At 37.2% G+C, this 24,169-nt stretch overlaps 2 protein-coding genes across 4 annotated transcripts; one reads left to right on the forward strand and one right to left on the reverse strand.

Annotated features, from left to right (window-relative positions):
* Window positions 1-4: 4 nt before the first annotated feature.
* LOC111863124 (glutamyl-tRNA(Gln) amidotransferase subunit C, mitochondrial) lies at window positions 5-4,276 on the reverse strand. The gene is made up of 4 exons (XM_033750933.1): window positions 4,273-4,276; window positions 4,080-4,150; window positions 3,220-3,467; window positions 5-193 (listed from the first exon to the last, which is right to left on the reverse strand). The coding sequence occupies exons 1-4, from the start codon at window positions 4,274-4,276 to the stop codon at window positions 25-27; spliced, it is 492 nt and encodes a 163-aa protein (XP_033606824.1). The 3' UTR covers window positions 5-24.
* Window positions 4,230-23,827, forward strand: LOC111863122 (GPI inositol-deacylase). 3 transcript variants are annotated; one of them, XM_023849156.2, is made up of 14 exons: window positions 4,469-4,672; window positions 4,868-5,021; window positions 5,107-5,330; window positions 5,530-5,808; window positions 7,772-7,945; window positions 9,688-9,947; window positions 10,579-10,723; window positions 13,716-13,984; window positions 14,715-14,834; window positions 15,964-16,182; window positions 18,931-19,128; window positions 22,001-22,163; window positions 23,026-23,166; window positions 23,200-23,826. In XM_023849156.2, the coding sequence occupies exons 1-14, from the start codon at window positions 4,535-4,537 to the stop codon at window positions 23,530-23,532; spliced, it is 2,817 nt and encodes a 938-aa protein (XP_023704924.1). In that variant the 5' UTR covers window positions 4,469-4,534; the 3' UTR covers window positions 23,533-23,826. The 3 variants fall into 3 exon arrangements, with proteins under 3 accessions (XP_033606825.1, XP_023704924.1, XP_023704922.1); XM_033750934.1 differs by lacking the exon at window positions 4,469-4,672 and adding an exon at window positions 4,230-4,342 and having other exon boundaries at window positions 23,026-23,826; XM_023849154.2 differs by having other exon boundaries at window positions 23,026-23,827.
* The last annotated feature ends 342 nt before the right edge of the window (window positions 23,828-24,169 follow it).

Genomic DNA, 24,169 nt, shown 5'->3' on the forward strand with positions numbered 1-24,169 from the left:
GTATAAGTTACAAAACTGGAAACACTATTTCTGGTCCAGATTTTCATCTTCTGTTAGTAAGGAATCTCGGGGAATGAGAGGAATGTTGCCCTGCGGGGCCACAAAATAACTTTCTTCTGTTAGAGCAGCATTTGACATGACTTCTTTGCGACAATTTCCATCTGTAACAATGTCATCATGAAGATAAAGAGTTCTGAAACAAAAATGAGAACATAAAACTTATTTAAATGTACTGTGGGAACATCCCACATTATCACGCATTTCTGCAACGCTCGCTCTTCACATCGCTTTTCACCATCACGCGCGCTAACCAACCAGATTGCTTCAAACGTTCATATTTATACTGGGATCGCTCCTGGCCCGCATCTACGTCATTACGCGCGCTAGCCAATCAATTCTTCCTCCTCACTTTCGAGTTTGGCTCCGCCCCACTGACCGGCGTATAAAAAGGAGCGACTCCAGAGCCGAGTTATTCAGTTCGATTCAGTTCATCATCAGCCTACGAGCTAGCCGCATCAAGCAACTTCAACCAGCAGGCTTCGTCGCCAGCGCTCGGTCTTCGGAGGCATCGGCAGGCTGCGCCGGGCACGACTGCCTCGGCCCTCCAGCGCTCTCACACCCGACTCACTGGGGCACAGCGCCTGGACTCGCCGGTGGTCGTGTTACGGTCCGACCCACTGGGCTTCTGGCGTAGCCACTGCCTCATGGCTCCTACGACCGCGCACGACTAGCCTTTTCACCAGCCATTCACCGTAACTAGCCTTTCTCCTTACCGGCACGCGCCGCGCTACCTCACCGGTCAATCATCTCAGCAGCCACGGTCCTTTTCAGGGCCAACAAACTGTTCCGAAGAAGTGGGTTGTCATCGGAGTAATGACAAGACTACACACGTTGACAAGAGCCCCACAGTACCATAAGATACTGATTATTTTGTAATCAGTAACCTCTTTCAATTACATGGATATTTATTATCATTTCTTTAATTAAATGAGAACATGAAACTCATTTGACCCATAAGAGACTGATTATTTTGTAATTAATAATATTTCTCAATTACATATTTATTTATTATTTTTTTAATTAAATCATTTGCCAATTCATGTTTAAGTAATTACTCAGTCCAGCAAATTCGCATTTAATTCCAGTTTGAAATATTATTTATGAAGTGAAAGTATTACAGAATATTACATCAGTGTATTTATAATCAAATTTGGGTGCATTTAGACTTCTGCCATACTACCAATGCTATCTGGTAGCATTCATCATTCCCACAATACCTTGCCTTTATGAGGACTGTCAAAAGAGACAACATTTAATAGGGTAGAAAATAATGCAGTTTAAGAGTTACAGCTTGATATGAGACCTGATGTATTCACAGCACCGAATATTGGGAGTGTGATCTTTTTGGATGTGGCACCATGTAGTTTGATAAAGAAATACCAACATTTCAGAGGGAAGTGCTGTCTCCATCTTTTTTTTTTTTATTCTTTTTAATTTTTACTTTAATTTATTCTGTTGATCCATACTGGTACAACCATTGGATATAGAAAAGTAAAAAATACAAGACAGTACAATATTAATAATTATGATATATAAATAAATAAGACATGCAACCATTAAAACATTTTGTTGAAAATATAAAAATAATAAAACACTGTAAATACTGACACAATGATGTTGCTATTACCATCAGAAATATATCTAGTTTTATGTATAAAAAATTCATAGAATAGAACACTGTAAATACTGACACAATGATGTTAATATTACAATCAAAAATACTTATCTAGTTTTATGCATAAAAAATTCACCCACAGTATGAAAAGAATGCTCATGTAAATACTTTTTAATGTTCTTAATATCACATGCCAAGTCCTTAATGTCAGCTAGAAGATGGTTATATACCTTAATGCCTGCATAGGCATTAAGGTCATGTGAGTCGTAACTTGAAAAAAATTAGAATTATTCCTGGTATTAAAATTATGAATTTCAGAATTTTGTTTAATCAGTCATTTATTGGTAACCATAAATAGAGCCAAGGAGAGTATGTTCTGAGATGCTAGAGGTAGTATATTTAAAATTTTAAAAAATGTTCTGCAAGAATCCCTGGGTCTTGCTTCCATTAGTATTCTAACCTTTCGCTTTTGGAGTTTGAAAATATTCATACTGTGAGAAGAAGTTCCCCAGAAAATTAATCCATATTTTATAACTGAATGAAAATAAGCATGACAGATTATCTTTAGGGAATGTAAAGATAAGAAAGGTCTGATTGCTGTTGCAATGTAACATGCTTTGTTTAATTTGGAAGCCAACATATCAGTGTGACTCTCCCAAGACAGAGTATTGTGAAGTACTAGCCCAAGAAACTTTAATTCAGTACTACTGGCAATAATTTTGTTTTTATATTTAGGGGAAAAGATGGAAACAGTTGGTTCTCCAAAATGCTGATACTTGTCTATCAAACTGTAGAGCATCACATCCTTGAAGACTGTAATGGTGGCTTCTGAATCTCATACATAAGATTCAGAATTAATTAAGAAATTAAAGAGATCATGAAGTTCAAGAGCCTATGTCTTCTTGGATACTTAAAAAAGAAACAGACACTATGGAACCAGAACTGTACTGTTCTGCATAATCATAAAACTGACAGAACAACAGGAATTGGAAACAGAATAAGTTATACAAAAACAAACTAAGAAAGATGCACAGACTGACGTACATGAACTGTGGAATGATGAATATTTGTACTGAAAATGTATTTACTCGTTTTAATGACCCTAACAGCAACAGTTCAAGAATGTAGATAACGAATTTTCTCCTCACATAAATTTTGTTTTTTTCAATTGACTGAATCACTTCTGCGAGAAAGCAGTAATTCCTAATCCTTCATTTTGTAACACAAGTGCTAAGAGAATGTTGGACCTAAAGACTGACTTATTTACTGTTGATGTGCCAGAGATACAGGGGTCAAATGAGTTGTTACTATAATATAAAATATGTTACCCTTTCTTTAACAGAAACTAGTATGGTGCAAAGTATTTTCTCTCCTACCTGACACAAATCAAACCTCTGTGGTATATTTTCCAGATACAGATCTTGTTCCTACCTAGCGAAACCAAATTACAGCAATAAAATTAACATACAGCAATTGTCCTTCACGATGGAAATTCTTGTGACACACATTCATATCAATGCAATACCCAGCTAGAAAATACTGACCTATCCTCAAGTACAGATATCATGGGTTCCACACCAGTTGTATCAATCACACGAATCTGATCTGCAAATCTTATAGCATCTTCCAGACGTTCTATTCCTTTCTTATTAGCAAAGTCCACCAGTGACAACCGTTCTAGGAGGTCAATAGTTTTTTGATCTATCTTTGTTCTAGGAGGCAGCTTATTCTCTTCTATTGGCTTCACAATTGGTGTAGGAGGAATTTTTGAATTCAGTGATCTTGCATTTTGCTGTAGAAACCAAAATTTTTCTAAGAATATGTTATGTTTCCACAACCTGTGCATGTCAATGGAGGACAGAGTATATCTGAAATAAAATGCAATTCAATAAAATGAATTCATTCACATATGCACGCAAATGCAAATACACACGCATCCACAAACTATATAAAATTATCAAGTTAGAAAGGGAAAATGTAAGCTCAGAAGCTTTCCCCAAACCCTGTCAGCCTTCTAGGCTGAACTATGTGCCAATAAGTCTATCAATAGAAGGTGAAATGAAGGGTTCCGAAACAATATTACAAAATCTTAATTGCAAACTAATATAATCCCAACTAACAGTATCAGGTGAGTGAAATCCAGCATTCTCATATATGGTTATCAGCCATTAGGCAGCCACCTAAGACTGAATCTGAGAGCCATACAAATCAATATTTATTTACATTTTACACAATTTGCTTGTTCCAGATTATGCAAGTACCTCAACACTGATCTACTCTCATTCTGAAATTATTTCTTACAAAGGTTATTAAAGAAATGTACATATGCTGTATTCAAGTTCACTAAAGTACTAACTAATACATAGGACAAATAATCATATTAAGTATTCATATAATTTTACACCTTGAATAATTTAATGATTTCAATAAAATTTTTTAACTGCTCTGATAGTAAGACTAAAAGTAGAAAACACCCTGCTACGAAATGTATCGCATGCCACAAGTTGTTGGTGGATGGGGAGTGGGAGCATCATGTTTCAGGCCATCACTGGCTTTACGTAAAATATTGTCATTGTATTTTGGGGGGCATTACTGACACATCACTTTGGATATTTTTCTACAAATCAATCTGCATCTTTGTACTACATTATTACATCAAATTAAAAGGTAAACACTTGATTCCGAAAAGATAACCTCAAATTTTTCAGCACAATATTTATTAATTCTTCATATAATCTACCTATTTACATCGTGTACTTGTGTTTTATTACTTTTTTTTTTCATTACCTCTGCGCTACAGATTTCAGAACATTAAAAAATTATTTCCACGAAATCGAGTGAACAAGGCTGTTGTAGAACATGGCAGCTATAAATTTGTTTGCTGTATTTTCTGGCTTCGTTTCCTTCACTTTTATAATAGGTCTTCATAATTTTTTGACGAATAACGAAGAAAATGGATGTGAAATGACTTACATGTTCGAATATCCACAATATGTTGTAAGTTTTAATAATGTATACAAATTAATTGGACATTGTGACTAGTTCACTCCCTACGCTCCTTACTACGAAGAGTGAGGTTAAATATGTCTAAAGTGTCATGCCGATTACAGAAGTGAGGTTATGTAAGCGAAAGTACTACAAGCAAAACAATATATGTATTAAATTTTGAGCAGCTTTTCTTTTTGTATATAGCGGCTCTCATTGCCAAGTGTCACAGCTCGAAGGTACCCACGTTATGGACTCTATGCATATGGTGAAGGGCATATGACAGAGAGACTAAGGGCAATGAAATTCGGCGGTATTCCAGTTTTGTTTATTCCAGGAAACAGTGGGTCACATAAGCAAGGTAAACATAATCCTCTATCGACTCAATTATGTTATTTTAATGTGGAAGGTATACATAACATTTACAAATGAAATATTTTTTCTAGTACGATCACTGGCGTCTGTGAGTCTTCGGAAGACGTTAAGCTCTCATACACCCTTCCAATTTGATTATTTTACGGTGGACTTGAATGAAGAATATTCAGCATTATTTGGTGGTGTTCTCAAAGACCAGAGAGAGTTTGTTCACCATTGCCTACACAGAATTTTGGAACTGTATCGAAATAATGCAAATAAACCAACTTCTGTTATCCTTATAGGACATTCCATGGTTTGTAATTTAGTTAATTGTCGTTCTCATGTTGTATGTATATGCTATGAAACTGTTATTCTTCAGTAGTAAAGAAATTATGCTTGGTGGATAGGATGTTTGGTGTTACTGTGTTAAATTTATATTATACGTATGGAGGATAAACATATAGACATGTAATGTACTTAAATTTCACTAGAGAATCAATTTGTGTTTGCAGGGTGGAATGGTTGCTAAAGGTCTATTTTTGGATCCCAATTTTGATAAAAATTTGGTTAATATAATTATCACTCTAGTAACTCCACACAGAAGCCCTGTGCTTGCACTTGACTCATTTATAACAAGATATTATGATAATGTCAATGCATATTGGAGAGCCAATAGAAAAGCAGAAGGAAACCTGAGTCACGTGACATTTGCAAGTATCGGAGGAGGTCATAGGGATATTCTAGTTAGATCTGGATTGACCCAGACTGAAGAAGCAGATGTTAATATTTTGGTAAGTTGGAGTGTCTTACTCAAAATTACGTTAAAATTTGTTTTCAGTACTGATGTATACATTTCCTTTACGTATGGAGGATACCTTGTTTCATTGTCAACCTAGACATTGCCTATTTTGATCCCTTTTATGGTATTGCTATGCTTCTTGAAAAAGAAATAGAGGGGTTTACTTTAAGGGCAAACTGAAGAATTGAGTTTGGACCCGTATGTTCTGAAGTATTGTATTTATTTGATTGTGGATTCTTTAATGGTGCTGTCAGTGTCTCTGACTTTAAAGCATCAACTGATATGATGACTAATAATGAATTAGAAAGGTTCATTCATTCAGTCATTCAGTAATTCATTCATCCATTCATTCATTCATTTAATTTGCATTCATAATTGCTATGACAGTAACACTTGAACAGGTCACATCATTAAGTACATCATTCTTGAAATCCTTTTGCCCAAATGCCTAAAGGATTAGAATTTGTCAACAATAAATAATCACTCTTGACATGGTTAACCTATAATTAAAGTATAACAAACACTATCAAAACCAAATAAATAACCAAATTACATACAATACATAAACCAAAATGAAAGTTAACCTTATGAGTTTATCGAGACAATTTTAAGAACATAAAAGAACTGTGAATTCTACACAGCTACTCATGCAGACACAACACCTTTCAAAACAAGGTCAACCTACAAGAGAAAACAGAACAGAAACGCTTAAAACAATAGACACACATCAAGTGGAACACGTAATCTAAAAACCAACACAAAATTATGCAAGAGAAGACCACACCTGCTGTGATCAGAAAAACAACATTATTTTAATAAGACCAGCTACAACCAAAACAATTAATATTTTAATATTTTAGCATATAACTTTGTACATCAACATTGAAGAGAAGACCACTTCTGCAAAGATCAAGAAATCAACATCATTACATAATGTAACAGTTATGGATGTTAAATAAATCAATGTAATCAATGTAATCAATCATTAATAACACCAAACTACAACAAATGAAACATTTTAGTATTTCAATTTTAATATTTTGCATATAGTTCATAATTTGGCATTAACGTTGGCAAATAGCATATATGACCCCCCCCCCCCAAACGTAAACATTGGCCAGTGTAGGGGAAAGAGAAAATATAAATATTTTATTTGATACTAGTGTATTTCCCATTGAAAATGTGACAGGAAATCACGTTATTTTTTATATAAACTTATGTACTTTTCTGTCCTTTCCTCCATTCTTCCACATTCCTTTGCAATCCTGTTTAAGTATTCATCCAGTCTTCATCCCTTTTCTCCTTCCTTTCTCTGTCTCGCACACATTAAAAAAATTTAGGTAACTATCATTCAAAACATATTCCTATCCCATCCATTTTATTTGTCCTGTCATCATTCAGTTACCTCTTCCTACCTCCCTCTCTTTTATGTTAAAATAGTTCAGATAAATATCATTCAAACCATGCCAACATATCTACAAATTTGATTTTTAAATCTATCCCATCTTTGTTTTCCCCAGAATATAAAAACAATTCATATCCATTGCAGATCACTGTATTTTTCTGTGATGTGATGCCATGTAGTTTGGTAGACCGGTGCTGACTTTCATAGGACAGTGTTGCTTCAGTCTTCAAGGTACAAGAATAAAAACTATGAAGACTGAAGTAGCACGTTCCTTCAAAATATTTGTTCTCATCTTCAAAACTGTACAGTCACATCCCATGATACAGTAATCTTTGTGTTCACTGCTCTGAAACCCTTACCCCTCACATTCATATCTAATGCACAGATGAAATTGTACTGTTACAAAATTTTATTTTAATAACTACATTTTGAAATATACTTCAGTTATTTGTAAAGACATTTCACTGTGTAAAAAGGATTATCTGTGAACCTTGGTGTTTTATTGTAAAATAAATAGATGAAGGTTGTTGTGTTTTATTGCCTGTTACAGAGCACTGCAGTGCCCACTGTGTGGCTGTCCACAGATCACCTTTGCAGTGTGTGGTGCAAGGAGCTGGTGCTTGTGATTGTTAGAACACTGTTTGATATTGTGAACCTCACCACAAAGCAGGTGTCCAAAAATGTACAGGAGCGCAAGTCTGTCTTCCATTATCATATGATACAGGTATACCGTGCTATTACATCAGCACTTTGGAGTGTTGCCTCTTCAAAAGAAATTGTAGATCATAGAATCCCTTTGTGAGGTATCCAGGATAGCTCAGTCAGTATAGTGATTAGGCTATGGGCTGTGGTAAGGGTTTGATTCCTGACAAGAGCAGATAGTTTCCTCTTTTCCACAGCATCCAAACTGTCTCAGGATTTCAACCAGCCTTATACAGCCATGGAAACTGAGGACTCTTTTTCCAGGTGTAAAGTAACCAGTGACCTCTTTCCAGTGCCGAGGTTAAGAATGTGTGGAGCTATACCTCCATCCTGGCACATGACTTCGTGAAGTGGAGCTCAATTAACTACCAGGAACACTTTACCTTTTCTTAAGCCTGGAGGAATAAGTCATTGGTCAACTTGTGAAGAAATTCCATACATTTACAACTCTTGATATCCCTCTTATAGTAGGCTGGTTGGGACCCATAACTGATCAGCATTATGTGATAAGAAATAATTCCAAGAATTTAACCTTTTACTGTATTAGATTGGAGATTTTCATTGCAGTGAAAATGTAGATTGCAACCTCTGGGTTATGATGCCATGTAATCTGGTAGGCAGTAACCAGATGCCAGACTGTATGAACTGTAGTCTATATTAACTTTACTGACTGAGCTGTCTTGGCTTTCTGGTATTAGAAATCTTTACTAGTGGTAACTGTTCACAAAAGTAGATCAGTAAGTTTAGTAGTTATTAATTTTTAATATATTCTATTATTTCTATACAGATGGAGAACACATATCAGAAATTCTTTCTAAAATGTCTTTATGACTCCAAACAGATTGTCTTTTTTTAATGCCATTAATATAGAAGATTATATTGAAATAGCAAAATACATTTGTTTGGAAATTTATAATCTTATAGTTATCTTGTTTGAAGTCAAGAGCACAGTCTTATTGGTTATAAGACTCTTTAGTTCAGAGAGAGCCCCACATTTGAGAGGAATATAGTTCTGCCATCTTCGGTGTCGAAGATCAAGCCATGAAAGATGCCAAGAGAGTCAGGCAGAAAGCTGAACCACTGGTCTGTTGTATGGCTTACCATTCAACCATGATGACCATGATGATGTTTTTGTCTCTCCCGGAATTTCACAGTGTTACAGCCCAGAAGACCGTAATGTTCATAATCACCACTGTGATAATCTCAAATCCAACAACTCATGGACTGTTTTCTCTTGTAGTTACTATTACTGCTATTTTATAAATTTTACTCTTTATGTTGTGCATTTAATTTAGAAAGTAAATGTTTGTTTGTGAACTTCCATGGTAAAGTATAAATTACATTAATGGAAAATCAAAACTAATTCACTTGAATTGGCAAGAGGAGGCAGAAGAGTTTATTTTGTTGAATGGACTACTGGTTATACTGTTTAAGTATCAAGACTGTGTAGCTACAGATTGTAGGCTCCTAAATGAATTGGAAAGGATTTGGAAGGAACCAGTCATGACCTGGACAAGGTACTATCCTGGCATTTGCCTGGAGGAACTGATAAAAACCTTAAAGACAAGAGTCAAACTAGCTGGTGTCTCAGCTGAGATTCACACCAAGCACTTCCAGAATACAAATCTAGAGCATTGCCTCCAGATTAGAAGGGTTTATAACTTATTCTGTAATATACAGAATTTGTACATAACAAATTTTTAACAAAGCATCTCATTCATAGGATGGAAATGTTTAACATCTAATATGTTTTAATCTCTGCAGAGAACAGCAGGGAAACATTTCTCTACCTCATTCCATCCTCATGATGTATACTTTGATTATAATGGGTTTTGGACGGAGAGTATACAACGACAGTTCACCTTTCATGAACCCAATGGAGTTTTTACGGAAACATACATCATGATCCGATTGCTTGATGATCCAAAGCATGAAATGTTGGCAGTGGAAGCTGTCAATAACAATGACAGGGATTGGGTATTTGCGTGCGTTGCTAATGATGTTCATAATAATGTTAGGATATGGTGAGTATAACATTTATTGACTGTGAAACAGACACCTTGAAACATGATCATTTATTTTGTTAGACAAAAAGTGAATACAAAGTAATGTAAGGCTGAGCTCATTGACTTTAGTACAAATGCAAAATGTGATAGAAAATGAGTTCGAACATGGGGCTTATAGTGAGATTTAAGAGCCTCAAAGCAGTGAGTATCATGATTATGATGTTCTGGGTTGTGATGCCCTCTGTGTTCATAGATAGGTACTGATGTTTCTGAGGAACCTGCTGCCTCCATCTTTGTGAAATAAATGTTTTTTTTTAATGCTAGTGGGGTGGGACTAAGTCCCTTGTACTGCGGCCACTTCTGGCCTATTGTACCAGCCCCAGATAATAGGTGAGCAATTGGTGGAATGAAGATTGGCAGGGGAAACCGAAGTACTCGGAGAAAACCTACCCTAGCGCCATTTTGTCCACCACAAATCCCACTTGACCAGACCCGGGATCGAACCCGGGCCGCCGCAGTGGAAAGCCAGCAACTAGCCACTTGAACTATGGCACAGCCCGATATAAATGTAGGTGCTACTCGTAATCTACCAAACAACATGGTGGTGTATCTCAGAAGACCTTAATCTTTTGAATGTTTCTTTATTTAGCCACACTGGAATCAATCTGTCAAATGAGACAAAGTTTTTACCATCACGCCATTACCGGAGGAAATTTGTGTACCTAAATTTGGCAGCATTGAAACATAAATCATTTACACATGTCATCCTACGAGTGAAACCGACCAAGGACATGGTAAGTGCTTACCATTTCCACATTAATATCATTTACCAAGTAGTTGCTATTCTTATTACCTACAGAGAGCAATTCAAATTGTTTGAAATAATGGAAGGTCTCTCACTTGGAAACAATGTGGAAGCATGGGAATATAATGAAACAAACAGCTGTACAGCTGTACACATTATTAGCCCAGGATATGGTTTCTTTCCTTGTCACTATCACAGGATACATGTAACAGGTAAGATTTTAAAGAAGGAATAATGATTAATAAATTACAGTTTACTCATGTAATTGAAGGGAGATTGGAAGCAAGGATTTGAATCACATCAAATCACACTAATTCAATGCTTGTACATGGCTTTAACATCTGTGACTGCCATTCCTACTGGCAGGATACTGAGTAAGTTTTATGATATCCTCAGAAATTCTGTTTTACAGTCACAGTAGGAAGTACAGAGAAACAGAACAGTTACATTTTTATATACATTTGATAGTAACTGCAGGAATTCATAATTAATATTGGTTAAGGCAGCATTTCTCAGACTGGTGTATTACTCATAGGGCAGCAAATCATCTTGCCAAGTTTTTTTATTACTAGTGCGGTGGGACTAAGTCCCTTGTACTGCGGCCACTTCTGGCCTATTGTACCAGCCCCAGATGATAGGTGAGGGTGATTGTGGAGCAATTGATGGAATGAAGATTGGCAGGGGAAACCGAAATATTTGGAGAAAACCTGCCCCAGTGCCACTTTGTCCACCACAAATCCCACCTGACCAGACCCGTGATTGAACCCAGGCCACCGCGGTGGGAAGCCAGCGACTATCCACTTGAGCTATGGCGCAGCCTAGCTTGCCAAGTATCATGTAAGTCCACATTTTCACCATTCCCTTTGAAAACTGTTTTATGTGGGTGTTACTTTTATTCTGAATCCACTCAAAATAGGCTTGCATGTATGGCAGATATAAAGGTGGCCGGTGTTCATTTCTTTCACAAGAGCATTAAGAAATTACATTGTATAGTTTCCAAGGCTTGTTTTTTCTCCCCATGAGGTCCAGGACTTTGTATCAATAACAAAATTCTGAGAATCAGTTAATCAGGGCCCTGTTGATGGCTGGTTTAGAATCAAATGATACTTGATGTCCCTGTGCTTAATTAACCGTTATGTCATAAATATGCGCAGTGGAGCTGAAGTATAGCTCCACACATTAACCTTAGTAGTAGATGGAAGTGAATAATTAATTTCATGCTTTGGCTACTATACCTATGCCAAAAGCACCCCTAGTATCCATTCACCTTCAAATAGGAGGCGGGGTGGTCCAGTCTAGATAATGACTGAACTTATGTATAGAGCTGCAAAATTAAAATGTTTTTACTAGGCAACTTAAATAGCCCTGTGTATGTGTCCAGACTCTGAAGGAATTAAGGTGACATGTGATGCTAATAAACTACAGTATTACATGTTCATGTTCTTTCAGCATTGTTTTTGTTGAATGCAATTTGGTGGATGAAAGTTCCAGTCTAGTATATTACATGTTCATGTTCTTTCAGCATTGTTTTTGTTGAATGCAATTTGGTGGATGAAAGTTCCAGTCTCTTCCTTCTTCCCCCAGTCTTTCCTTTCTCTTTAATATTGTCATGATTTTAGTGACTACAGATGGGGTTTGAATAGGTAATTGGATTTATTGAACTCTTATAACTTGTAACTACAAGTAAGGATTATGGTGTCACTGTTCTGCACACTTCACAAATCACTATAGGACACACTAGGTCTTCTCAGTTTGTTACAGTCTTCACTATCCATTGCTTTGTAGCAGCTACCAATGGTGGATGTTCCCCTTCTGCTGGGTTCCTGAACTGTCCCAGGCCTCAGCTACCTGCTTCTCACAGCAACAGCTCACAATAACTCAACCCCAGCAGTTACCTAATCTAACCTCAACAGAGACAGATTCAGAGTTCCTCTATGACTGACAGTTTACCGCCAGTCAGTTCATCTTGGTACCAAGCTCCTTGATATCCATAACCAGTATCTTTTTTAAACTGAACACTTGCAGCTATAATCCTTATGTAAGAACCTTTCTGATGAGAGGATGGGTCTATCGTTTACAATTTCTGCTGGCCATTGCCAGTGCAGTCATTCTGGGGTCACAATCCCACAGGACTCATGACTATATTTTATTGTCTCAGATTTGAGACTCCTCCAGCCTGCAGGGCCAGGTCCCCATATTTATAACTGCAATGGCTAACTTGTCCTGCTTGATAACATCTTCGCAAAGACTGCATAGAAAACACCATTCCTCTGTTGCAATTTGATTGTTGCTTAGTGATGGCATGACATATTCCACTGTTGCATATGCAGCCATCAGCACAGACTGCACAAAAAAACACCATTCCATTGTTGTTGTTTACTAGCTTCCTCCTAGTAATGGCCAGCTATTGTGACTCCACAATTCTTGTTTTGAGTGAATATGCCACAATATCTTCCAATCCCTGGCTAATCTTTCATATTCTTGGTCATCTTGTAGGTTTCTTCCTTTCAGTTTTAACTTGAATGCCGTTTTTATATTACTTATTCTATCCATTGTTTTACATGGTCAGACCTTTGTAATTGTCCCTATTCTGATGCAGTTAACAGACTTTTAATTCCATCTTCTTTAGAAATATGATTTCTAATTTTGTCCCTTTCTGCTTTTTCCTCAGAATTTCTCTAAAACTGAATATCCACTACTTGGATTTTCCTTTTGTTTCTGTTTGTAAGGATCCATATTTTGGTGCTATACATTAGTGTCAGTTTAAATATATGGTCCTTACAGATTGTTGATATGCAGTGTTTTTGGATCTCTTTTTAATATTTCATTTATAATGTGTTAAAATGTAGAATGGTCATATTTTGAACCCTTCTGTTGATCTCACCATAGATATTCACTTAAGAGTTTATTTTTCAACTAAATAAATAAATGTGATCACCTTGCTAATCCTTGCTAACCTATTTTTAACTATGTTTTACCAGGTTCAGTTTAATGTTGATGTCCATTCCTCTTCAAACCGTCACATAGCTGTTTCTCTATCAAAGTGGATTTCATTCCTATCAAAGTCAGAAGTGTTAGACTCAACATTTGACCATGCTGTGTATTATGAGCTTCCTCTGCCAGGGTTTGAGCAGACCTGGCAAGCATACTTGCTTTATATTGAGCCAAAGAGCTGTCAGAAGGCTCCAAACCATGCACTAGCAACAATGGTTGTGCCATGGAGCAAGGAAGATGTGCATGCCCACATAACGTGAGTGTTATGTTTATCAATTTTGTAGTTTCTCTGTAATCAAAAGAGCTTTCATGAAGAAATGAAGAAGAGATTAAATTTAGGGAATGTTTTCTAGAATTCATTTGAAAACTCTTTAGTCATTCCATCTGGTGTCTAAAATGTAGAGATTAAAATATAATGGACTGTAATTTTGCCTGTTGTTTTGTATGGTACTGAAATGTAGTATCTTATATTAAAGCAAAGACCATAGACTGAGGATGTTTAAGAATTGTGTTCCAAGGAGGATGTTTGATTCTAAGAAGGAAGTAACAGGAGGCTGGAGGAAATTACTGTGCATAACGAGAAGCTTCATAAATTTTACTCTACCGAATATTTAGGAAGATCAAATCAAGAAGGATGAGATGGGTGGACCATACAGCATGCATGGCAGAGAGTGGAGACACATACAAGGTTTTGGCGGGATAACAAGAAAGAAAGATCACTCTGAAAACCATGACATAGAGGAGAAGATAATATTAAAATTAACCTTAAAGAAATAGAATGGGAAGGTGTGAACAGAATTCATTTAACTCAAGATAGGGACCAGTGGAAGGCCCTTGTGAACCTACAAGTTCCATAAAATGCTTGGAATTTCTTGACTAGGTGTACCAGCTGAGCTGTCCCAGTCTCATGAATAGGTTGACTGCTGAAGTGTATGTTTATATTTATGTTATTTCTTACTTTAATGCATTGTTTTTCTGTTTCACAGAGAAACTCTTCATAAGCCACTACGCTTAAGACTTCAGTCTCCAAAACCTCTGTCATACAAATCAGGTGACCCTGTTAAAGTCACATTGATTTTGGACCCACAGTGCAAATACTCTGTTAGGTAAGATGCAGTATGCGGTGTACATTGATGTATATATGGACGTTAGTGGCTGAGCTAGATCTCAAAAATTGGATAGTTGAGAAGTAAAAGAGCAAGTTCTGTCTCACTGTGAAAGTTTGTTTGGAAATATATGGCATTGTCTTCCATCATCATCATCGCCTGTGTTTATGGATTGAGTAGAAAGAACCTGTAAAGTAAAAGTAACGCTATCCCTGTAACAGGCCATGAAGGCCCATAGGGTTGTGAGATGTTGAGGGTCCCACATTTTCTAGACAATCGGCTCATAGATGGCGGTAAGGTTGTCAGCTTTACGCGCCAGCTGCGCTTTACTTCGCAGGAAAATTATTTAATTAATTCCTGGTACTCATTTCTGTTAGAGGCTGAGTCAAACCCAGGGCCATAGTGCGGCTGGAAGGATTAGGTCAATTGAAAAAAATCCAATGACCTCATCGGGACTTGAACCTGCAATCTTCCGGCTTGTAGTTCCAAAGTTTATCTTGCTGCCTGCTTCTGCTAGCTTCTTGGTGGGCTTACTCTTGAGCCTTGAAGGTAGAGGTAATATATTCCTCGAAAACATTGGGCTGTCTCCAAACTACATGATATGACAACCAGGAAGATTGTGCTTTTCAACCTATTCAGAGCTTCAGTTGCATTTCCTCTTTAGTCTGCCAGTTATTCTTTTTCTGTTGGTTGCTCTATCGGAATTTGTTTCAGAAGGTGGTCAATATTAATTCTCTCCTATCCATAATTGTGTCTTATTTGCAGAGTTTTAATGTGTTAGAGCAGATGGTACATATAGTTACCATTGGACTTAGAAGTCTCCTAATGTTTACAGGAATTTGCTGCCTCTTTCTTCAGGTTCAGTTAGTAAGTCGTCTGTACTTTACTTGACTCACTCCTTTGATTCTGAAGACAGAGGTAGCATGTCCCTCCATAACATAAATGAACTTCTACCAGATTTCATGGCATCACGTTCCAGAAGGTATTGCTTATCATAATCACTGCTGTAAGAATCTCAAAACCAACATGGCTTTCAGTCTGGTTTTAATAGTTTCCTTATTCAGTGAATGAAGACATTCTTCATAAAATATTTGTTAATTAGTTTGCATTTTTGGTGCTAACATTTCAGAATTCAGAGTGGAGTGCTGGACAGTTTTGGACAGCTGGCTCGGTTTTACAGCCCAATGCTGTTACCATATCTGGTGGCCATATTGCTGCTTACTCTGCGTGAACAACTACGTACTCTGGTGGAAACTGGGCAGTGTGTCATGTTTCATACAGCGTTAGGTGCCGGAGCAAAGCCATATTACGGCCTTCCAGCTGTGAGAATTGGGATACAGGTTGTGGGGTAGGTGCTTATGTAAGAAGTTTCACAGTACTAATGAGTAAATTTTAGTTGTCATATCAATCACTACATTGTAATTCACTTAAGAGGGGCCTTTAGTTGATAATTATAAATCACGCAATACTCTTCTGATGAAAAAGAAATTTGGTTAATACATGCGTTGGTGGATGAGAGGTAATTGGGTTACAGAAGATGTTCAAATTTGTTTCCTTCTACCTGAAGAGAGAGGCTGACTAAACATGCCATGTTCTTGAATTTCGCAGCCAGCATGTCAGGAGGAATTGCAGCAGTTTTAGAAATAGAACAATTCAGGCTGACACACACTGGGTCAGTGTTGCAAAATATACAGTATAGCCAAGTTTTGTTTTTATTGGTAAATTATTTGCATGATTTATAATTATTTATTTTCGGCATACTCCAAGTGAATTATCCCAAAGATTTCAGACGTTACATGATTGGCTGCACTGATTCTGCTTAAAGAGATAGTCAAATAAAATTTCCCCTGCCCTTGATTAGTTAAGCTATATGCCATGGAGACAAGGGGGAGTGGAAGTATAGCTCCACATTTCTTGACCTTGGCACAAGATGAAGGTGAGTGGTCAGCTTCACACCCAGGTTGCTTTACCCCCGGGGAAATTGCCTCTGGCATCCATTGAATGGAAGGCTAGGTTCGCCTCAGAGCAGGTCTGGACACTTTGGAGAAGAGAAAAATCTTGCACTGCCAGAAATCAGACCCAATTCATCCAGCGTGTGGCTCATCGTTGTACCAACTGAGCTCAACTCATAAAGCATACTTTTCTGCTAGTTTTCTAGTTGTTGTTTCTTATTTTATTTTTGAGGAAAATTATTGCTAGGATAAATTTGTTCCATACAACTTCAGAATTTGACACAGTTGCCTTGTTTGTAATTACTGAATGAAAAATGGTATTTCACACACAATGTGTGGGTATGTTTATAATTTGTCTCAATATTGAATTTCACATGTCTGTCACTAGTAGTTCTTATTCTTTATTCTCTGTTCTTTATTTTAAATTCAATAAGTCCTTTTTGTCTAAGCCTAGGATGTAGAACAAGTCACTATTAAATCAAAACATACACAAGGACAGTTCATAAAATAGAACTCAGTCACATACAGAACAGTCATAAAACGAAATTATACATAGTGATAATCAAACCACAAAAAAGTGAAAATTCTTCAAGTTATAATCGATTGAATTACAACCTGTAAAAGCTAACACATCACAACCATAATATATACATTTCACAAAATTTCAAAATTAAGGTATACTAAAAGTTTAATTAACGAATACAAATATAAGATATGGTAATTACATATATCTTATGAGATAAAATAACTGAAGGTGACATTATAGATATTTTCAGTCCTAGTATGGTTACTTATTAATACAGGCAATCAGCTGAGCACCTCATATCCAGTAAAATGTACACTCATCAGGTAAGATGACAGAAAAGACAAAGGTTAAAACAACATAATAAGTTATACATTAAAAACCATGCAAAGGTCTTTGTCATCCTTGTATTGAAAATATTCATTTATAGAATAAAAAGGATGATGATACAAAAACCTCTTCAATATCGATTTGAAACATTTCTCATCATTGGCCAAATTTTTTATTTATTGAGGAAGATGATTGAAAACTTTAATTCCTGATATATATGCTCCTTTGTGAAATTTTGTTATATTAGCTATATAGTGACTTGTCAGTTGCTGTGTAATCTAGTGTTATATTTATGAATCTCATTATTTAAGTTAAATAAACATTTATTATTAATTGTATATAATAGTAAGGAATATATATACTGGGGATATAACGTCATTATTTCCAATTTCATAAACATTTCTCTACATGAATCTCTTGGTTTAGCATTCGTTATATTTCTAATGATTATTAGTGTGATCAACCTGAATGCTAAACAGAAGTGTTGCATGACTTCCGTTTTCTTGTTTTACATTCTGCAAAAGGCTAACTTTAAGAAAAGTAGCATGTCTTTGAAAGCCTGTTACTGTGCATCATTTCAGAACCCTAATTTAATTACACAGTGACCTCTGTTGTCATAATATTTATACCAGTTTCTGTGGAAATCATTCAGGTGGTTCTGAAGTTGAAATGGGGCACATACACGTACACAGGGATAACATGAAGATCTAATGAGCCTGTTTTCTGCCCTTAGGAAAGGAAAGTGGGTTATGCATACACAATATCTCTAACTGAAGATCACTTCAGGCATAAGCTTCTGAAATTCAGACATTAAGTCATCTATTGTGACATAATGGCTGAAACCTGAAATAGTTTAATGAATAGATGCAGCCGTTGCTAGGCAAAAATGCAGTGAACACGTGGCAATGAATAAACATAATGCAAGAAAGGAATTCTTGAAAGTGGTGTTTAAATGTGTAGTCACCTGTTAGCAGTTAGTCTTGAGTTATGACCAAATAAAAAACAGAAGACTTTATGTGTGCTGTAGCTGTAGTGATCTATAAACTGTGTAAATCAATGAGATTGTTATAGTAGTCTTTTAGTTATGAGTTATAAGTATTCTGTAAATCTAGTTATCAGTCCAAACCCTGTGTCTAATCATGAATGTGTGACTGTATGAATTATGTGGAATAGAGAACCAGCTTCTAAACACAGGCCATGTCAGATTACAGCAGGTTTAGCAAACTATGCATCATCAGGCCACTAGGTTCACTTTCAGTTGCGTGAAACAGGCCTTGCTTATGCCTCGCAGGTGGAGCATGTTAATGAAGATTATGCATCCGCTGTTGCCACTACCTGACCTCATAATGCTGAAGGAGCAAGACCTGCATTCTCTGCCTCTTTGCCTGTACCTCTATGCTGTAGCTTATGGGGCAGCATACCTCCTTGGTCTGGGTTGCTGGCTTACCATTATTTTCAGTGGACATACTGCACACAAGATGGCTGTAAGGTAACCTTTTGTGCAACGCAGTTATGTGTCAGTTATGTTACAGGCATGTGAACTCAGAATGTTCTTTAATTCAGACTGTGTGTCTAAAATGTCATTTTTTTCCAGAACATACAGATTTTTTTATATCTTTACAAAAATAGTCTAAGGAGGACATTATTTGCTGGTTTTATCATAATTTCCATGGCAACCAAATTCAAAGTAGTCTCATATAATTATGACAGCACCGGATGGTGGGTGTAGTAAGTAGCATTGTTTCAGCCAGTTTTACAGTGGTCAGTCTGTCAGTCAATGTTGATCTTTGCCAAAAGAAAAATATATATCTTGACTCTTAATATTATGATTATTCTAGCAGATATATTTCCAGAACTTCAAGTTCAAGGCAAGCATATTTGCTGAAACAGTGATTTCAAAGTGTCCCTCAAAGGGTGTAATGTGTACGAGTAAATAAATGAACAGGTTATCTGGAAGCCATAGCCAGAGATCAAAACTGTCAGATCTTACCACTGAAATTTCAAGGGACATTTCATTGGTATGTTACTGTTACACCAGAGAAATTCTGTCTTTGCCACAAAATACATAATAGGATTGACTTAATATTGTATTTTTTTGTTATTCCATTTTATTCTCATAATATAAAAGTTGAAACAGTTTAATTCCTGTAATGGCCTTGTAAAAGCAAAAATTTGCTTACCTGTTCACTGGCAGCTGCTATCACCTTCAAAATACTGTCCTTGTGAAGCTATGCACTTTGTGAGACAATGGTGCCACTGCTGAAAACAGTCTTGAAAATCATTTTGGGGAATACCTCACAGCAACATCACGTGCTGGATGTTAGGAATGTCAGCAAATCTTTGTCCCTTCAGGGTATTTTTTTTTTATTTTGGAAAGAGCCAAAAATCACAGGGGAAAAAGGTGGATGGTCCATTATTTAATGGATTTCTTAGCCAGGAACTCATGAATTCTTAACACATCATGTTCAGGGGCATTGTCATGGTGGAGGATTCACTTGTAAGGCCAGAGTTTAGGTCTTCTCCTAACAGATTCCTGTAACCTTGTCAGCACTTCCAAATAACACTGTTGATTCACCGTTTGTCCTTGTGTAATGAATTCAAAGTGAACTATCCCCATGTGATTGTAGAAACACACGAACATGGTCTTGAACTGCAAGCAAGACATGCATGCTTTTTTTGGCTGAGGTGAATTCTGTGTTTTCCATGGCATGCTCTGGCATTTTCTTTCCGGGTTGTATTGAAAATGTCATGTTTCAGCACTGCTAATGACCCTATCAAACATCTCTTCATTGTTTAGAAGCTCAGATGACATGTTAAGCTGACATTGTTTCTGGTCATCTGTCAAAATTTGATGCACCATCTTTGTGGAAATTTTTCTTATTCCAGAATCATCTGTAATAATCTGTCACGCTGTTTCCCTATCCATATTCAATTCTTCTGCTGTTAGTCTTGCACCTAATCTTCGATCTGAGCACACAAAGGTTCATAATCTGTCCACATTTTCATGTGGCCTTTTGAGTTTTTGTCTTCCTACTTCTTGGGTCATCTTGTACATCTTCTCACCCTTCCTTGAACTGCCTGTGCCCTTCAAAAACACTATTTCTTCATACAGTATTCACCATAAGCCACTGTTTATAGGGTTAACGTTTCACCTGCACTTTTACTGGTCTTCACACAAAACTTGATGTTTATCCGCTGCTCAAGATTCTTGTCACTCATTTTTCCACCAGCAGTATACCACGGTCACATACTACTTTCTCTGCCGCTTGGGAACGAACAACTCATTTGGTCTGTGGCTGATGTAAACGCAGGTTTGAACATGTCCAAACATGCTTGGCTATGTGAGTTTGCCTGACTCAACACCCCAGTAACACGCTGTGTCCATTCTGCGAATTAAATTTTTGCACCTTATAGGTATAATTCTAGGATAACTGTAGGGTTTCTGCATTATGGCATGTTTTGGCCACTATTTTAGCAATCATCAGGTAGTACTTATACTGTCACGCTCAACTGTCAATGCTATTCCCCCTCCATTGGCCAATTTTTGCAACTTGAGGAAGATAATTTTGTTGTTTTCTGTGTAGGTTACCTAATTGCTATTAATATTGTAATGTATATTTTGTTTTAGAGCAGTTATTTTGTCACTGTCAGTAACCAAGTGAGATGTTGACGTCACTTGCTAGTCCATGACTGTTTAATTGTACAGTTACTCTGTCTTCTTGCATCTTATTGCTACCAAAATCTGCACTAACTTCTAGTCTCACATTATGGACTGTTTCACATCTGTTTGTGTCACAGTGCTTCAACAGATCTCATAAACTTGGCCACTTGACTCAGATGGCTTGTACTGAGCTTTTGCCATTAGGTGTTGTATCTTCAACCATTCCAGAAGTCTCTTGTGGGTTCTTGGCTAACCCCCCCCCCCACTAAGCGAATAATCTGAATTGTTGACACTGTCATAAAATAAACCATAAAGAGAGGAGATTCCTCCAAAATGTTGGTACCTCTCTACCAGACTAAATGACATCATATCCCAGAAGACTGTAATACAGTGTGGCCACATTTTATGTGAGGAACTGTTGGAAGACCTCGCACTATTCAGAACTCGCATAATTCAAGACAGGTTTTCTTATAGGAATATAACTTAAAGTAAGGGGGATTTCTGGATTTGCATTATTTCGAGCTTCACGCGTGAAGTGAGACTTTATTGATGTTTTTTATATCACACTGTTTCAAATTCACGTAAAATGCGACTGCACCGTGTTCCCATTCTTGTATCTTTTAGGAGCCTGACTATGTCACATTTGTGGAAGGTCTTTGGCAAGCATCATGACCTTTCTGATACATAGTTCACTTCACAGCTTCCTTGCCAAGGCCCTGATGGGAACATTAACCTTATCAGAATGGGCCATGACAGGACTGTCCAAGTTGCCTGCAGCCGTGGCTGCATTCCTCCTTGCTCTTATCTACAGCACATGTGGTGCCCTCAGCCTGTGTGTGGGAGCTGCCTTCTTTTTCCTCAAGGTATGTATGCCTGTCATCCTCAACATCATCACCCAGAAGTAAAGGTCTACATTTGGTTTAAAGTGTCATTCTTATATCAAATTTGAGGTTCTCATGGGGTGGGGGGTGCAGGTATGAATCTGTAAGGTAAAGGTAAAGTTGTTCCTGTGCTTAATTAATAAGGCAATTAAACACTATACCATGGGGATGGAGGTGAGTTGTCTGCTTTACCCCCAAGCTACTCCCAGGCAAAGAGCCCCTAGTGCCCATTGGATGTAAGGCTGGGTGGGTCCCAGAATCAATCTGGATGCTATGGAGTAGAGAAAAATCTCTTGCCCCTATCAGGAATCTAACCCTTGCTATCCAGCCCGAAGCCGGTCACTATACTGACTGAGCTATCTTGGCTACCAGTACAATGCCATATATTTGGTACCACTGTTTTAGATGATCCTGCTACCCCCATTGCATAAAGAGGCCTCCCCTTAGAGCATCACTGTTTGACATTTTAAGGTTTGATGATGATGAATGTACAGCAAGTAGGCTGCATGCTGGATGGTGTTGGAATCAGAGGGCAAGGGCAGAAATTTTCCTGTCTGAAATGTCCTGATCAGCTATGGAGCACATGCAGTCTCCTATCTGATACATACTGTGGACTCTTCTTCCAGGAGTAGAGTGACCATGAAGGAGTCCACTCACCTCCTTTTATGCAGAGATTAAGGATGTTGAGCTTTGCTACCATTCCACTGTATGTCTTTTTGGTGTGGTACTTAATTAAAGAAATGATAACTGTATCTTTTATGTAACGTAGTCATAGTTGGAAACACTGAGACCAATAGTTCAGCATTTGTTTGTTGAAGGTAATTGCATACTTATCTTATTTCAGCTTTGCAAAACGTATGAAAACTACCTGGAACATTTATTTAAATATTCACTAAAATTGTTGCTGAAGAGACAAAAGAACAGCAAAGCTTCTGAAAGAGAGCAAAGCTCAGTAGTTGAAGGTGATGATGATGACCGTAAGAAGGATGCTACTACCTCAACAAAGGATGATGATGATGATGATGATGGTAAAACTCAAGACAGTATGGAGATGGAGACTCAAATCCAGCAAAATGTTGTGCCTGATACTGACACTCAAGACAAAGCTGAAACATCTCAGACTGATGAAACTACAGAGAGTGCTGCAAATGTTAATGATGATTCTGTCAAGAGGAGTGAGGAGCATGTAGTTAGGAGCCCCTCAGATGTTGAAGTATCATCAGAACCCAATGAGGATGCTGATTTCTCATTCTCGGAGTTTCACTTTAATTTTACTGTGTTCCTTTTGTGGCTGTCTGTCACACTGCTAAATGTGCCATGTGTCCTGGTGTGGGCACACAACTACAGGTGAGAAGAATGGGATGTTGTCCTCTGTCCTGACTGTATATTTAATAATGAAGTGGACCCACATATGTATTTTGTGTTGTAACATAATTTGGAAAAAAGAACTTTGAAGTTCTTTTGTTCCTTTTTGGAACAACATGGAACTAACCTTAAATAATTAATGTTTAATTACTGCACTTGTCTGGATGTAGTAGACATTTTCTTCCTTATAAATAACTCCATGTAGCTGAGTCCTGCTTGAGAAAGTAATAGTTACATAGTACAGCATTTTATGGAACTTCAAGGTTCATCACCATGTTCATAAGAGTGTATTACTACTGGTCCCTTTCCTGAACCAGATGAATCCAGTCAACACCCTCCCATCCTGTTTCTTTGAGATCCAGTTTAACATAATCCTCCCATCTATGTCTAGGTCTTCCTAATATGTATTTCCTTCAGGTGTTCCTACCAAAACTTTGTATGCACTTCTTTCTAATGTGTACCATTCTCATCTCTTCCTCCTTGACATCATCGATCTAATTATATTTGGCAGAGAGTACAAATTATAAAGCTCCTCATTATGCAGTTTCCTCTGCCTCCTATTATTCAATCCATCTTGGGTCCAAATATTCTCCTTAGCTCCCCTTTCTTAAACACCTTCAGAA

Source organism: Cryptotermes secundus, unplaced genomic scaffold (assembly GCF_002891405.2).
Source record: "Cryptotermes secundus unplaced genomic scaffold, Csec_1.0 scaffold4992, whole genome shotgun sequence".
In the NCBI taxonomy this organism is placed as follows: Eukaryota; Metazoa; Arthropoda; class Insecta; order Blattodea; family Kalotermitidae; genus Cryptotermes; species Cryptotermes secundus.

Excerpts from the sequence above, each read along its gene's own strand:
- LOC111863124 (XM_033750933.1), bottom strand. Across the intron at positions 3,468-4,079 it reads AAATCATTAAATTATTCAAG|CAAAATGCAAGATCACTGAA; the intron begins GTGTAAAATTAT and ends TGGTTTCTACAG. Across the intron at positions 194-3,219 it reads ATATCTGTACTTGAGGATAG|AACTCTTTATCTTCATGATG; the intron begins GTCAGTATTTTC and ends TTTTTGTTTCAG.
- LOC111863122 (XM_023849154.2), top strand. The coding sequence starts at position 4,535 with ATGGCAGCTATAAATTTGTTTGCTGTATTTTCTGGCTTCGTTTCCTTC. Across the intron at positions 5,022-5,106 it reads CAGTGGGTCACATAAGCAAG|TACGATCACTGGCGTCTGTG; the intron begins GTAAACATAATC and ends TATTTTTTCTAG. Across the intron at positions 5,331-5,529 it reads TCCTTATAGGACATTCCATG|GGTGGAATGGTTGCTAAAGG; the intron begins GTTTGTAATTTA and ends TTGTGTTTGCAG.